The sequence below is a fragment of the Bufo gargarizans genome, chromosome 9 (genome assembly GCF_014858855.1).
Source record: "Bufo gargarizans isolate SCDJY-AF-19 chromosome 9, ASM1485885v1, whole genome shotgun sequence".
NCBI lineage: Eukaryota > Metazoa > Chordata > Amphibia > Anura > Bufonidae > Bufo > Bufo gargarizans.
Window position 1 is genome coordinate 27982064 of NC_058088.1, and position 16666 is coordinate 27998729.

Genomic DNA, 16666 nt, shown 5'->3' on the forward strand with positions numbered 1-16666 from the left:
GCTTAGCCCCATTCACTTAAAGGGGTTGTCCGGGTTCAGAGCTGAACCCGGACATACCCTTATTTTCACCCCGGCAGCCCTCCTGAGCCTGGCATCGGAGCATCTCATGCTCCGATGCGCTCCCGTGCCCTGCGCTAGATCGCAGGGCACAGGCTCTTGTGTTTTCAATAACACACTGCCGGGCGGTAACTTCCGCCCAGCAGTGTGTTCGGTGACGTCACCGGCTCTGAGGGACGGGCTTTAGCTCTGCCCTAGCCGTTTTACTGGCTAGGGCAGAGCCAAATCCCGCCCATCAGTGCCGGTGACGTCACCGGGCTGCCTGTCAGCCCCATAGAGAGCCCGGTATGTCACCGGAACTCAGAAAAATGCCTTTGCCCTGCGCGATTTAGCGCAGGGCAAAGGAGAGCATCGGAGCATGAACTGCTCCGATGCTCATGTCAGGGGGGCTGCCGGGGTGAAAATGGAGGGATGTCCATGTTCAGCTCTGAACCTGGACAACCCCTTTAAATGGGGCTGAGCTGCTCCTAGGTCACGTGACACATGAATGTGTGGTCACTCGACCTAGGTAAAGCTGAGAATGCCTTCTCAAACAGCTGATCCGCGTGAACTCCCTTAAAAGGGGTTGTCTCATCTTCTGAAGTGATACTTATGTTATTTAATAACCTAATACAAGTAACTTACCAATATACTGTATGTGACCATAATGCATCCTGTTCTTACTTCTCCCAATTTTCCTTGTCTTTATAAACAGCTCGTCTCTAGGGGATACAGTCAGCGCTGCAATGCATCAGTGGTGGAGGACTGCTTGCGCTGTGAAAAGAGACGAAGCCGGCCTTTCTGGTGGCTGGGATAGTGGAAGCGAGTGTGCATAGTCTCCCACGCATGCGCAATTAGCTGACGTTCCTGGCCACCTCACATAGCCTGAGTCTGAAGTGCCTTTTGCATCTACCTCATATGTGGTATGGAGCTTCCACAGTGCTGCGCTCAAACTATACTTTTACTGAGCTGACCGAGGCTGCTACTGAATCATTAGCAGCCTCGGGAGCATAGACATACAGGCCAGGGGAGGGAATTACAGCATCCCAGCGCCTCTGGCCTGTGCCATCACTCATTTTAGCAGGCAGTGCCACCTACAGAACCCGAAGGAGGTGAGACAATCCCTTTAAGACCCACACACTGCCACCATCCTGGATGGTAAAAAGGTTGACAATGATGTCCTGGTATATTCTGGTGGTACAACACAAGTTAGAAAACAGTGCATTCTATATTCAATTTCCGTGTAAAGAGTCATTGAGGTGGTGTTGCTCCTCTGAAGCGTCACGCAGGCCAGTATCCTTCCTTGCTCCGCTGGCATCCCTCAAGCCAGGATACTTTATCACAAGCCACCTTCATCTGCACACTGTGCATGCGCCCAACCTCTTCATTCTTCGCATGGCTCTCTTTTGTAATGAATATTTCTCACAGGTTTCTTAAAGAGGTTGCTCGGCTGGTCAATTTATTTTTATTTTTTAACTGTCAGAATAACACTTTGGTCTTTTTGGACAATGTATGTCAACGGCAAATTACCTTCACACGTGAGTTTAGCACATGCCAGACCAATTCGGAGTACACTTCGGTTTCCAATCAGACCATTCTTAAGATGGCGGACCCCTTCATTACCGATTGCATTATGACCAAGGTTTAACGTCTCTAATGTCAGAGTGTGAGGCTGAGACAAAGAGAGAATCAGAATTACCGCATGAACAGAAATAAAAACTACACAGATTCTGACGGATGAAAGGGAAGGTTACTGGCACATAGTAACTTATATCAGACGTACAGAAATCTTACCAAGCACATGCTCATGTAGACCATGCCAGCATGAGTCAACTGATTGTTCCAGAGAACAAGGGTTACCAGTCCCTGACGTTGCTCCTTCACTCCCTCACAGATATAAGCAAGACCTAGAAAGTGAGAAATACCCTATAGTCAGCTGGCATCGCAACATCCCAAAGGTTTCTGATATGCAACTCCACCTCTGGGGATCTTTTGGGCAGACCCACCCTCCATGTCACCAGAGGAAGGAAGCATACTTACCTGCTCCCTTCAGCTGGGTGTGACCCTCGTCAAACACAGAGTTTATGAGCAGGGAATGGTGGACTGAAGGAGAGCAGGTAAGGATGCTTCCCTCCACAAGTCCGGTGATGTGGGGTGGTCTGGCAGAAACATCCTAAGGGCTCATGCACACAACAGTATTGCGGAACCATTCATTAATTTTGGGTCCGCAAAAAAAATTAAAAATAATATGAAATGACTCTGTGTGCATTTTGTTTCCGTATGTTCGCTTATCCTATTCTTGTCCGTTTTGCAGACAAGGACAGGCATTGTTACAATGTATCTGCAAAAAAACCGGATCCAACGCGTATGTCATCATTTTTTTGTTTTTTTTGCGGATCTATGTTTTGCAGACCTCAAAATACATACGGTCATGTGCATGAGCCCATAAAAGTGGATAACCCCCTTTACAGCCTACATGGTGTACAACCCCTGTAAGATAGGAGAATCTGCAGCAATACATGACATTTTGTGCAAGATAATAAATCATATGATAATTAAAATGTTGGGGAAGAGAAGGATCAGGCATGTCGGATTTCACTGCCCAAGCCTTTTGTTCTCCAGGCAGATACATCACAGCCAGAAGTGTCCGGCAGCGGCCTTCTCCTCTCTCCCACTGAGAACTCATGCATGCTCAGCTATAGTTACTCAAAGTGTATAGACAACTTTAGACCATTCCAAAATGGACTTGATTCAAAAAATTAATGAATAAAAAAAAACACAAAAAAACAAAACAAAACACACACTATCTGATTCCCTTGGTGGCAGATATGCCATTGCTCACCTGAGTCCATGATGTGGTTGTTCCGCAAGTCGAGGATCTGTATACAGCTGTTGAACTTCAATACATTTCCCAGCTGGGCTGAGTCCTGCAAGCTGTTCAGGCGGTTGTCGGCGAGATACAGCTCCCGTAATACTATGTTCATCTTTAAAGCCGTGGCTGACGTGGAAAACCAGGGGCAAGGAGTTAATGAAATGAAAACATAACGGAGCAGAAAAAGCTATTCATCCATTTATTTTGCAGAATCCATTCACACGTCTGTAAATGGGTCCACATCCGTTCCGCAATATCAGAAACTGGTGCGGACCCAATCATTTTTTATGGGGCCGGAAGAGATGCAGAGAGCACACTATGTGCTCTCCGAATTCGCATTTCCGGGCCGCGGCTCCGGAAAAGAATAAAAAATAAAATAGAATATGTCCTATTCTTGTCCACAATTGCGGATAAGAATAGGTGGTTCTATGGGGGGTGCCGGCCGGGTGTGTTGCAGGTCCGCAATACACTACGGATGTGAGAATGGACCCTAAAACATGACCACAACCACTGCCTGCTCCCTTTTACATTGGGCTGTATAGTTATGCTATGCTTTCGGATACCAGAGCACAGCTCACTTTTCTGTCTGAACAGCCAATAAAATATCATGCTGTTAAAACATGTTGCAAGACAAGCAACACAACAGGATTTACAAAGATGGTCAACTTGACATGCAAACTGGTATGTGTTATTTAAGGGCGGAGTTTTCCAGTTAGGCTCCATTGATACATGTGTATTTAAATCTGGAAAATCCAGCATTTTTGCAGTTTTTAGGCAAAAAAGAAAAAAAAAAAAAATTTAACAAACATACTTTTTTGTACTGGTGTTTTTTTTTTTTTTTTTTACCCTTCAGCAACTTTTTTTTTTTTTTTTTTTTCAATGGCACCAAGCGCTGAGTCTCATTGCCTGGTGATTTTTTCCCCTAAACCTCCAGTGATTGTTTCTTAAAAAAAATGCACACTATATAATACACTATATGGGTAAACATATCTGAAAAAGCCACTGATCAAGTCAAAAACAATCATGTGTGAGAACAAACACTAAATGAAGCCTAACAGAAATGCAAGAATTGGTACATATGAGCATTACTTACTGTATTTTTTTATTGTTTCTCTGCCTTTTGGCTAAGATCAAGCGTATTGTAGTACTTATCGAATTTTTGAAATAGGGGGGGAATGGCAGCGTCTTTAAGCGAATACTAACGAGTGCTTCCATGATGAAGCGCTCATTAGTACAGAAGGACCAGGGAGCAGTGAATACAGCCTTTACTCACCTCTTCCTAGCCTTCTGCTGGCGTAGCCCTCTGCTGTTTACTGACTGCGTATAGCGTCAGGACGCAGTGCACTATGAGCTGATGCTGTGCAACATCAGGTCACAGGGCTGCGCAGCTAGAAGAGTGCACTGGATCTCCCGGAGCAGGAGAAGCAAGTTCTTTTATAAAAAATTTTATCAAGTTTGATTAACATTGGGGATCTGAAATGAGGTCTGATGAAGACTGGAGGTCTGATCTGACATCTGATTAAGATTGGGGGTCTGATGAAAATTGTATATTATTCTTACTGGTAATTGGATTTTCCTGAACCCACGGCAGCACCACGAGATAGAGGATCTGCCCCAAAGACAGGAAACCTGAAGTACAAAAAGGCGGAGGCTCTCCTCCCACTTCAGTATGGCTGGTTTCAGATGGGTGTTACAGAAAAAGATGCGGGTGCGTTGCAGGAACATGCGTGATTTTTCCCCTCGAGTGCAAAATATTGTAATGCGTTTTGCACGTGCGTGAGAAAAATCTGCATGTTTGGTACCCAGAAGTTCGGGTTTGGGATCGGTGTTGTGTAGATTTAATTATTTTCCCTAATATGGTTATAAGGGAAAATAATAGCATTCTTAATACAGAATGCATAGTACAATAGGGCTGGAGGGGTTAAAAAAATACATAATAATTTAACTCACCTCATCCACTTGTTCGCGCAGCCGGCATCTCTTCTGTCTTCTTCTTTGAGGAATAGAACATTTGATGACGTCACTGCGCTCATCACATGGTCAATCACATGATCTTTTACCACTGTGATGGATCATGTGACGGACCATGTGATGAGCGTAGTGACATCGCCACAGGTCCTTTTCCTGTGCGCATTAAATAATTTTTTATTTTTTTTTACCCCTCCAGCCCTATTTTACTAAGCACTCTGTATTAAGAATGCTATTAGTTTCCCTTATAACCATGTTATAAGGGAAAATAATAATGATCGGGTCCCATTCCCGATAGTCTCCTAGCAACCGTGCGTGAAAATCGCACCGCATCTGCACTTGCTTGCGATTTTCACGCAGCCCCATTCACTTCTATGGGGCCTGCGTTGCGTGAAAAACGCTGAATATAGAGCATGCTGCGATTTTCATGCAACGCACAAGTGATGCGTGAAAATCACTGCTCATGTGCACAGCCCCAAAGAAATGATGAGAGGAACTCCGCCCAAAACTATTAGCATCAAAACCTCCAATCTTTTTTTTCTTTCTTTTTTTTTTGTGATACCCGTGAAAAATGTGCACCAACCACCAACACAAACAGGGAAGGGAAATAAGGGTGCTGTCGTGGGCTCAGGAAAATCCAATTACCGGTAAGAGTAATCTTCATTTTTCCCCATCACCCACGACAGCACCACAAGAGTGAAAAACCAGCTGAAAACACCTTAGTAGCGAAGGTTAAATCAGAAGAAGAGTCTAACTGTAACCGGTAATGTCTGAAAAAAGTGGTCGGAGAAGACATATCTTGTAGCTCTTGTAGAACGGGCCTCAATGCCTTCTGGAGGAGACTTCCCAGAAGATGAATAAGCCTAAAATACCACTGACGCAATCCATCTAGCCAAAGTAATTTTAGATGTGGCATGACCTTTACTTTTTGCCTGAAAGACAACAAACATTGAGGAAGATTTCCTCCAGTGTTTAGTTTTGGACAAGTACTGTATGAAACATCTCCTAACATCAAGACAATGAAAAGACTTTTCCTCCTCTGTAGTTGGTGTGTCATAAAAGGTTGGAAGAGTAATCACCTGAGAATCTTAGAAGCTACCTTAGAAAGGAATGCTGGATCAGGCCGAATGATTACCCTATCCTCTAAAATGTTAGTATAAGGAGGATTAATAAAAATGCACTGGAGTTCAAATTAGATGGATGGCGGACAGACCTCCTACGGTTGGACAATGGAAAACCATGGTCAATAACATTATTCCCTTCGAGAGGATTATTTATTCTCGTAGGGGTTGTCCTCAAAAATTCGAGAAAGTATGGGGACCATGGTGTGCTTCCCATCTGACTGCTACGACGGCCCATCTACATTCGATGGATTAAGAGGTATTACCGTCTGAGCGTAATCAGGTTCTATTGAAGCGTTTTGCTTGACTGCAGTAAATTATAGTATAACTGTAATGCTTGGCCTAATGACGTCAGTTAAAATTATGTATTATGGATACTGAATGCTGTTTATTACTTTTTGTAATGATGAGAACTGTATGATCTTGTAATATTCTTTCTGAAACACTGTACGATTATGTCCAATGTAATAATCCTTGAATGTACTGTTACATAACTTGCTTACCATCTTCCAATAAAGCGAGTTAAAAAAAAAATGCACTGGAGTTCACTAGTCCTACGGGCCGAAGTTAAAGCTACCAAGACATAGCTTGACAAACATCTGATAGAAATCTCTTCAAAAGGTTTAAAGGGCGGTTTCGTTAAAGCCTTTAGAACCAAATTTAAATCCCAAGGAGCTACCCTGGGAGAAAAATTCTGGGAAGATCTGGAAATTGATGTAAAAATAAAATAAAAAAATAGACACCCATGGATCTGAAGACACATTCTTATTAAACAGGGCAGAGAGCGCCGAAACCTGAACTTTCAAAGTGCTAGGTGACAATCCTAACTGCAAACCTTTCTGAAGAAATGCCAAAATATTACCCACTGGAGGCGGGGAAGGGATATTCCTAAAATCTAAACCAGTAAAAAACTCAGAAACCTTATCCAGGCCCTGGCATAAATGGAAATTGTAACCTTCTTTCTACATTTTATAAGGGTTGTAAGAAAGTACCTGGAATCATCGTGGATGGAAGGTATGTGTCACAGAGGTTCCTGACCTCGGTGAAGTAAGAGCCGGTAGTCAAAGTGCCGGGTGGGTGACTACTCCCCATGTTCCAGGCCGGGTTTTGCCAGGCATAAAAACCAGCCAGCACTGCCAGGTGTGTGGATTTACCTCCCTCTGACAGTGGAGCTCAGGAGTTTGTGTGCTGTGCCGGGCTGGAGGACTCAGACCCCTCTAAAGGCGAACAGGCTGCCTATGGACTTGATGAGACTGAACGGCTAACAGGGTATGAATTAACACCCAGGAGAAAAGGTGACTTTTATCGTTTATGGACTTTCCTTGTGTGTGAACAAACACCAAGCCACCTGCGTTTTGTGATACACCAAAGTGTGAATAAACACTGCTGTTTGATTCAAGGACTGTGTACTTTGCCTCTATACTGCATCCGCTAGTCCTAACTACCAGAGCGAATCCCCACAGGGTATTAACTAGATCTGAAGAAAACCTCTTAATTGGTCAGCAGGAACCTTTCAAATTCCATGACGTCAGATGGAGGCCCTTTATCTGCGGATGAAAAATCGGCCCCTGAGACAGAAGGTCGTGGACGTCCGGAAGAACCCACGGGTCCGTCACAGACAATTTTCTTAACCAGGTGAACCATGTCCTTCTGGGCCAAAAGGGAGCTATCAAAATGACTCTCGTGCAATCCTCCCATATCTTTTGTAAAACCCTGGGAATCAAGGGAAAAGGAGGGAAGGTATAAGAGAGAGGGAAATTCCAGTCCACAGGGGAATCCTTCTGGAGACAGGGAAAATAATTTGTTCACTTTCTTGTTCTGACTTGTAGCAAAAATGTCTATTGAAGGGAGCCCCCAACTGTCTGTAATCTTTTTGAAAATCCTCTGATTTAGACTCCACTCTCATTGGGAAATCAAATGACGACTTAGAAAATCTGCCTGAACATTTTCTGTCCCCTTGATGTGAACCGCCGAAATGGATCTGCAATTCTGTTCGGCTAACTGCAGAATCTCGCCTGTCATTAGCATCAAACTTCTGTTCCTGGTACCTCCCTGTTTATGTAAGAAACTACAGTCCTGTTGTCCGACATGACTCTGAGATATCTGATACCAACGGGAGAACTTCCAATATCGCAAATTTCACCGCCATTAGTTCTTATTTGAGGAGGCTGACTTCAAACAGCCCCTCCATAAACCCCGAAATGGGCTGGTTTAGAATATGAGCCCCCCCCAACCCCAGGGGCTTGCATCTGTTGTTAAACACAAAAGATCCTTCTTCCTCCAAGTAGCCCCCTGAATCAGATTGTCCTTTGTGCATGAAGCCTTAACAAACCACCATCTTAGATTTTGTAAAGTCCGATCCGATATTACTATCTTTGTCTCTAGGGATTTTTTGCCCCCTTCCCAAGTCCCACTGCAGATCCCTGGAATGAAACTGGGCCCATACAACAGTGGTAATGTAAGATGACAGGCTTCCCAGAATCGACATACCTTTTCTCAAAAATATCTTTGGGCTTTCGGTCAAGTCCTGTATTTTTCCTCTTGGTTTTACAATCTTCTCCTCCGTCAAAAAACACTTCTGTACTACCGGAGTCCAGGAGTAACCCCAAAAAATGCTGACTCTGTGAGGGTTCTGGTCTTGATTTTTCTTTGTTCAGAATCCACCCCATCTTCTCCAGAATCTGAGACACCACCTGTACTGCTCTTCTGCAGGATTCTTGCGTTTCTCCTACTATAAAAAAATAAAAATCATCTAGATAAGATATAAAAAGAATGTCCGTCTCTCTGATATGAGCACCCATTTCTGATATCACCTTTGTGAACACCCTTGGTGCGATTGACAGTCCAAAAGGAAGGGCCTGAAACTGTAGATGTCTGAGGACTCCCCCTAACTTTACTGCTACTCGGAGAAGCTTTTAATATCCTGATGAATAGGGAGAAGAAAATTGGCATCTTTTAAGTCCAGTACCATCATGAAGCAATTGGGAAAGAGTAGATTTATAGCAGATCTTCTAGTCTCCATTTTGAATTTATTTTTATTTTTTTTACGAGCAAGAAACCATTTAGTTTTTTTACATTTATAATTGTTTTGTAAGAACCGTCTGGTTTTCTCTCAGAACCGGTATTAGAACTCTCTTTTTTTATCAACCTATTGTTCTATAGAGTCCCCCCCCCCCCCAGCAGTCTTTGTGACCACAAACCTTACCGGAGGAGGAGAATGAAACTCCAGCTTTAACCTCTGACCTATGGTGTCTATTGCTGGAAACTTGTTGCCACGCAGGAAGAAAATTTGCTAACCTTCCTCCTACATGGAATATGGTGTCATTGCTGTGAATCAGAATTTTTTTATTTTTAGCTGCTGCTTTCTCATCTAACGCAGAACCGAAAAGATACTCATCCCTCACAGGGAATGGCACATAACCTCTTTTTTTTTTTTAAGTAAATCTCCACCCTAGCCCTTTAGCCATAAAGCCCTACGAGCAGAATATCTAGCTGCTAACCTAATAGAATCCGCCGAGGCATCCGCTAAAAAAATCTAAATGTAGAGACTTCCTAGGCCCCTTTTAAAAATCCATCTGCTTTTTTTTTTATCTAAGGGGTCTCTAAGAGAACCCATGTCTTCAAAGGGAGACACGACTCTTAGAAATAGACTTTAGAAATAGCTACGTCTATCTTAGGCACTTTATTCCAAGAGGCACAATCCTCTTCCGAAAAGGGGTAGTTCCTTTTAATATTTTTAGAAATATAAACCCTTTATTGGGCCTATTCTACTCCCCTTTAATCAAAGTCGTTACATTTTTATGCACTGGAAAACATCTTTGATGCCTAATTTCAAGACCGCCAAACATCATATCCTGCACAGATTTAAAGGGATTTTGTCACCTCGTTTTCGGTTATAGAGCTGCGGACATGCACGGCTAGATCGCCGCTAGCATGTCCGCAATATACCGGTCCTCTAGGGCCGTGTCCTTTTATTTAGTTTAAAAAATGATTTTAGAGATATATAAATGAGCCTTGTAAGGTGCCCAAGGGGCTGTACGAACCTTCCTGGTGCCCAGCACGCCCCCCCCCTGTGAAGGAGCCCAGCACCGCCTCGTCGTCCGAATGTCCTCCTTTCGTCACAGTTAGATTGCCCTAATCTTGCGATGTGCGAGCTCGCGCATGCGCAGTTCCTTCCCTGAGGCGGATGCCAGCACAGGGAAGTAACACTATACCGGCACTGAAGCATCACGAGATTACGTCAATCCAACTGTGAGGAAAGGAGGAGATTCGGAGGACATAGGCGGTGCTGGGCACCAGGAAGGTTTGTACAGCCCCTTGGGCTCCTTACAAGGCTAATTTACATATCTCTAAAATCATTTTTTCAACAAATTAAAAAGGACACAGCCCTATAGGACCAGTATATTGCGGACATGCTAGCGGCGATCTAGCCATGCATGTCCGCAGCTGTATAACTGAAAACGAGGTGACAGAATCCCTTTAAGCTCTTTTGAATCTTCGATACCCATAGTTGATTTTGCTGCTTTCAATAAACGATCAATATCCTCTACTGGAAAAAAAAGGGTCTTCTCATTTCCCTTTCATCTTCTCCAGAAGAATAAGATGAGACCTCAGAACAGGGGTTTTCAAAGGAAGGAAAATCTTGCTCCTGGTTCTGAGTCTGATGAACACAAACGGCTGACCTAGTCTAGGCTTTTGTTCTCTCTGTACTCCAGACTTTTCTGTGGCCAGGGAAGAGCTAACCTCGGTTTTGATTAAAGAATGAAGATTTTTATAAAAAGACGGTGACTCCTCTTGCCACGGTTTTGTCAATACAGCCCTGACACAATTTCTTTTCACATTCAGAAGACAAAGAACATCTGCATAGGGCACACTCTATATACACACAGACACAATTAATACAGGCTTTAAAAAATAAATAAATAAAAACAAAAACAAAAAAAAAAAAGGCCAAAAGCCGCTCACCCCCCTGTTGCGGGTACCAGAGCTGGAGTAAGAGGATCCTCCGCCTTATCCTTTCTTTCTTCTTCCATAATAGCTTGCCAGCAAGTTCCACGCTCCTAATCCAGGCCGTCCAAAGAAACCCACCAGGAGACGTTCACATGAGGTGTCAAACTCCCATGTAACCCGCCGGCACCTACATTCGGGTTTCGCGCTTTTTATGCGCTTCCCCTGACGTCATCACTCATCGCACTATGCCACACCATGCCAGACACCTTTACTTCCTGCTCATCCCCTGGGCCAAGCAGAAAGATGCCCACGCCACCAAGCAACATGCCCCCATAACGCTCCAGAGCCCTCAAGACCGGCTACCGCGCCTCTGCCGGACCCCCAGGGCATCACAACATGCCGTCAACTTCCATAGAACAGGGGAACCGCAGGTAAAAAGGGCGAAGCCACGCAGTACCACGGGCTTCCCTTTAGAGACAGGAAACTATACTGAAGTGGGAGGAGAGCCTCCGCCTTTTTGTTCTTTAGTTTTCCTGTCTTTGGGGGCGGATCCTCTCTCTCGTGGTGCCGTCGTGGGTGATAGGGAAAATATTTTTCTTATTTACCTCCTCTAAAATTTAGGTGCGTCTTATAAAGTGAAAAATACAGTAAGCCTAAGAAATATTGCACAGTACACATGAAACAGCACAAGCTGCATGATGCAGTGACAGATTTTGCAGGGGGTTACTCATCACACCACAGGATATGCAGCCAGCGTTTGACCTCTGTAAATACACGGCAGCAACGCTAGCCACACACTGTCACTAGCCTATGGCTCTGTTTGGGCGTAATTTTAACGTGTTGTGTGGCTGCAGCAATGCATACATTCTCCATATAGAACTGGGCCCTTAGATCTCAGATAAGGAGGAAAATTCTTATAGCATGCTTAGTCTATTAAAAAGTAATATTCAAGCTACATCCAAATGATATGGCCATTTTTCTGAGTCACCCCCCAGGAAGACCAGTGGCCAAATGAAGGCGGTGTTTACGGCGTGAAGGTTTGGAATGAGGATGCTGTGCGCGGAGCTGGCTATCAGACTATAGATCGGTCACTCACCCAGCAACATCAGGGGTCTTCCAGAGAGACTGCTGTTCTCCAGGTGAAGGACAGTTAAGCTGCTGCTGATGCGTAGAGCTCGGGCCACAAATGGTGCAGAGTGGTCCAGCAAGGGGGTATTTCGAGCATCCAAATACTGCAGGCAATTTGTCTGTACAGAAACATAACCTCACGATTATATTACTGGCCAACATAATGCTAAAAACATTACTTAAAGGGCATCTGTCAGCAGATTTGTACCTATGACACTGGCTGACCTGTTACATGTGCACTTGGCAGCTGAAGGCATCTGTGTTGGTCCCATGTTCATTTGTGCCCGCATTGCTGAGAAATATGATGTTTTAATATATGAAAATTAGCCTCTAGGTGCAATGGGGGCGTTGTTATTACACCGAGATGCTCAGCTCTCTCTGCAATTTCTGCACCCTCTGCACTTTGAGTGACAGGACTAGGCAGAGTAAAAGTGATCCCGCCTGGCCATCCGAATCATAGTGCAGAGAGTGAGGCAGTATCAGAGAAAGCAGAGCCTCTAGGTGTAACAGCAACGCCCCCATTGCTCCTAGAGCCTCATTTGCATATATAATTTTTCTCAGCAATGCAGGCACATATGAACATGGGGCCAACACAGATGCCTTCAGCTGCCAAGCGCACATGTATAGCTGCCAAGCGCACATGTATCAGGTCAGAGATTGTCATAGGTATAAAACTGCTGACAGATGCCCTTTAAAGGGGACCTCTCGCCACTCCTGAAATGTCCGTTTTAGTAAATACTCATACTCCCTATGAAATAATTCTGGAGCTTCCAGTTTAATAGCTGCACTGGGCCGTTCTTTTATTACTCCTGCCACGATTGGTCTGCTAGCTTTATTTCATGTTGGCAGCTCGGGGGTGGGGGGAGAGTGTCCTATATCAGGGGTGTGGCTGTTCTGCTGTAGCCCTTTCCAAGATATGGCCAGTGACAGTTGAAGATCTAAACTGAGCGCATGTGACCACCTCAGTGAGGTGGACAAGAAATAAGGAAAAGAACAGACAGCAGGTGGCGCTATACCGATACATTTTATTGAATAACTCAGTGGATATAGTAAATTTGTAACTACATGCAATTACTAAAAGTATTCAAATCCAGGGGCTGGTTTATAAAATGTAGAATATTTTTCGAGGTACAATCCCTTTGAGAATAAACCAGCAACTGGGTGTTAACTTTCTCCTTGTCAAATGAGTGTATCCTACACATGCAGTACTGACTGGACAGTACTCAACTGTGCAGGGACACAGTAAGTAAAGTAAAGGTGCTTAAAAAAACTGACATACTGCACATGACACTTTGGCCACTAGGTGGCACTATAGTTATGTATTATACTGTAGTGCTAGATTATAGATTAGCTCTGCTTGGTATAATACAGCCAAACTACTGAAAATAAATTTCTGTACAGTAGAGTTTGTCACACTGTTGCGCGCCACCCTTACCTTTCGCATCATATGAGCAGCGGCCTGCCAGCCCCGAGTGCCGATGTGCTTGTTAAAGGAGATGTTTAGATGCGTCGCTGACTCATAATACTCAATCATGTCAAACAAAGCAGAGGCTCCCTGTACAAAGAAGTAGAAAGGGAATGATAAAACTAAAGGCGAGTACAATAAGGAACACGTCACAGTGATCTATCCTTGTAGGATCCTAATCACACCGATCCTTGCATATCTATTTCAGTGGGGACCCCATCCTTCAACAGATCTCTAGGCCCCCCGGGTCAATGCACAATGATTATACTTCCCATTCACTGCAAGATTCCCAACAACTTACGTCCTCGTCCAGGTTTGTCTGCTCCAAATCCACCATTTTAAACTGCACCCGCTTAAAGATTTCCTCCAGTGCCTCACACGCCTTATGGTCCAATTTTTCCCCTATGAAATAAAATAATTTGCATAGGAAAACTGAGAACAATCATAATATGTTAAATGTTCTTATAAAAAAAAAAGAAAAAAAAAAAAAAGAAAAGTAAATGTATTTTATGATATTTTCAAAACATTTTAAGGGATCAATAAAGTAATACACACTTTTAACCCATAGGATACCAGAGGTTTTTAGTGTTTTAATTTTGCTTCCCCATCTTCCTTGAGCCATAACTTTTATTTTTTGGTTCACAAATACATATGAGGGCTTATTTTTTTGCGGGACAAGTTGTACATTCTAATGCCACCATTTAATATGGCAGACAATGTAATGGGAAGCTGGAATAAATTCCAAATGGGGTGGAATAGGAAACAAAGAAAAACAATTCCTCCACAGTTTTAGGGGTTTTGTTCCCGTTGTTTGCTAATTTTTAACAGGTTTGTTTTGCTTTTTACTTTTTTATGGTATTGTAGCTCATGTTTGAAGTTACAAAAAGGAGATTTTTGTATAACTTACCAGTTAAATCTCTTTCTCGCTCTTCCTTGGGGGACACAGACCTTGGGTATAGCTCAGCTCCCTAGGAGGCGTGACACTAAGTAAAACTGTTAAGCCCCTCCTCCATCAGCTATACCCTCAGCCTGGAGATAGAGGCTACCAGTTGCGTGTCCAAGTAGTGAAAGGAAAACAACCAATAACAGGAACAACCAACCAGCAACCCAACGGGCGCCAAACCATAACCCTGTAACCAAACACAGAAGGGTGGGTGCTGTGTCCCCCAAGGAAGAGCGAGAAAGAGATTTAACTGGTAAGTTATACAAAAATCTCCTTTTCTCGCCCATTTTCCTTGGGGGACACAGACCTTGGGACGTTCATGAGCAGTCCAAGAAGGGAGGGACCACAAACCCAAGGCGGAACACCACCAGAGCATCAGGAAACCGCTGCCTGCAAAACCAGGCGGCCCAAAGCAGCATCCGCTGATGCATGCGTATGCACTCTATAGAACTTTGTGAAAGTGTGCAGAGAGGACCAAGTGGCTGCCTTGCACAACGGTTCAGCCGAGGCCCGATGCCTCTGCGCCCAGGAAGCACCGACTGCTCTGGTGGAATGAGCAGTGATGCCGAAAGGCGGAGCTCTGCCCTTGGCTCGATAAGCCTCAGACACCGCCAGTTTAATGAAACGGGCAATAGCCACCTTGGAGACCGCCAAACCCTTGCGCGAACCCTCCGGAACCAAAAACAGGGAGTCCGTGCGCCGAAAGGATCCGGTGACCTCCAAGTAAATCCTCAACGCCCTGACCACATCCAGACGGTGCAGTTCCCGTTCTCTGGGGTGGGAAGGAGAGGGACAGAGCGACGGAAGGACGACGTCCTCATTGATGTGAAAGGCGGAAACCACCTTTGGCAGGAAGGTCGGGACAGGCCGAAGCACAACCTTATCCTGGTGGAAGACCAGGAAAGGGTCGGAGCAAGAAAGAGCCGCTAACTCAGACACCCGTCGGAGAGACGTGATGGCCACAAGAAAGATGACCTTGCAGGACAGAAGACGAAGGGAGACTTCCCGTAAAGGCTCGAAGGGGGCGGATTGGAGCGCCGAGAGCACCACATTCAGGTCCCAGGAAGGAACTGGAGGGCGGTACGGCGGAACAGAGTGAGCCACCCCTTGTAAGAAGGTCTTAATGGGCCCTAGAGGGGCCAGGGGACGCTGGAGAAGAATAGACAGCGCCGAAATCTGTCCCTTCAGAGAACTGAGGCTCAGCCCCAGGTCCAGACCCGACTGGAGGAAGGACAGGAGTGTGGGAAGGGAGAATCGGAGAGGAGGGATGCTCCGGGACTCACAGAACCCCAGATAGGACCTCCAAACCCGATAGTAGATCCTAGAGGATACAGGCTTACGAGCACGGATCATGGTGCGGATTACGTCCGCGGAGAAACCCCGTCGCGTTAAGACGGCGGTCTCAATAGCCACGTCGTCAAACGTAGCGAGCCTAAATGCTCGTGGAAGATCGGTCCCTGAGAGAGAAGGTCTTCCCTGGAGGGCAGTGGCTACGGTGCGTCTGCCAACAGCAACATTAGGTCGGCGTACCAAGACCGGCGGGGCCAATCCGGGGCGATTAAAATCGCGGGAACGCCCTCTGCCGCGATCCTCCGAAGAACCCGTGGCAGGAGGGGAAAAGGAGGAAAGACGTACAGAAGGGAGAATTCGCGCCACGGAAGGACGAGCGCGTCGGCGCCGTATGCCTTCGGGTCCCGTGCCCTGGCCAGGTATAGGGGGACCTTGTGGTTGAATTTGGAAGCCATGAGGTCCACGTCGGGGCGACCCCAGCGAAGACAAAGGGCTTCGAACACCTCTGGGTGCAGGGACCATTCTCCCGGGTCGATGGTGGACCGGCTGAGGAAATCCGCCGCCCAGTTGTCCACCCCCGGGATGTAAATCGCAGATAAGGCCGGCACGTGCGTCTCCGCCCAGAGGAGAATGAGGGTCACCTCTTGCATCGCTGCGAGTGCCTCCCTGATGGTTTATGTATGCCACAGCCGTGGCATTGTCCGATTGGATCCGAACAGGGTGGCCCTTCAGTAGATGGGTCCAGTGTCTGAGGGACAGAAAAATCGCCCTCAGTTCCAGAATATTGATTGGAAGTCTGGACTCCGATAGAGACCAAACGCCCTGGACGGACCGGGGAGGGAAACCCCCCCCCCACCCCCGTAAGCTGGCATCGGTGGTAATCACCAGCCAGT

General features: G+C 45.5%; 1 protein-coding gene across 1 annotated transcript in view; it reads right to left on the bottom strand.

Annotated features, from left to right (window-relative positions):
• PPP1R37 (protein phosphatase 1 regulatory subunit 37) overlaps nt 1-16666 on the bottom strand; it is a 59782-nt gene that overhangs the window by 14155 nt on the left and 28961 nt on the right. The window contains exons 5-10 of the mRNA XM_044305345.1: nt 13842-13942; nt 13511-13630; nt 12044-12194; nt 2879-3034; nt 1831-1943; nt 1567-1708 (exon numbers count right to left, since the gene is read on the bottom strand). Coding sequence (XP_044161280.1) covers nt 1567-1708; nt 1831-1943; nt 2879-3034; nt 12044-12194; nt 13511-13630; nt 13842-13942 — 783 coding nt within the window. The remainder of the gene's footprint in view (nt 1-1566; nt 1709-1830; nt 1944-2878; nt 3035-12043; nt 12195-13510; nt 13631-13841; nt 13943-16666) is intronic.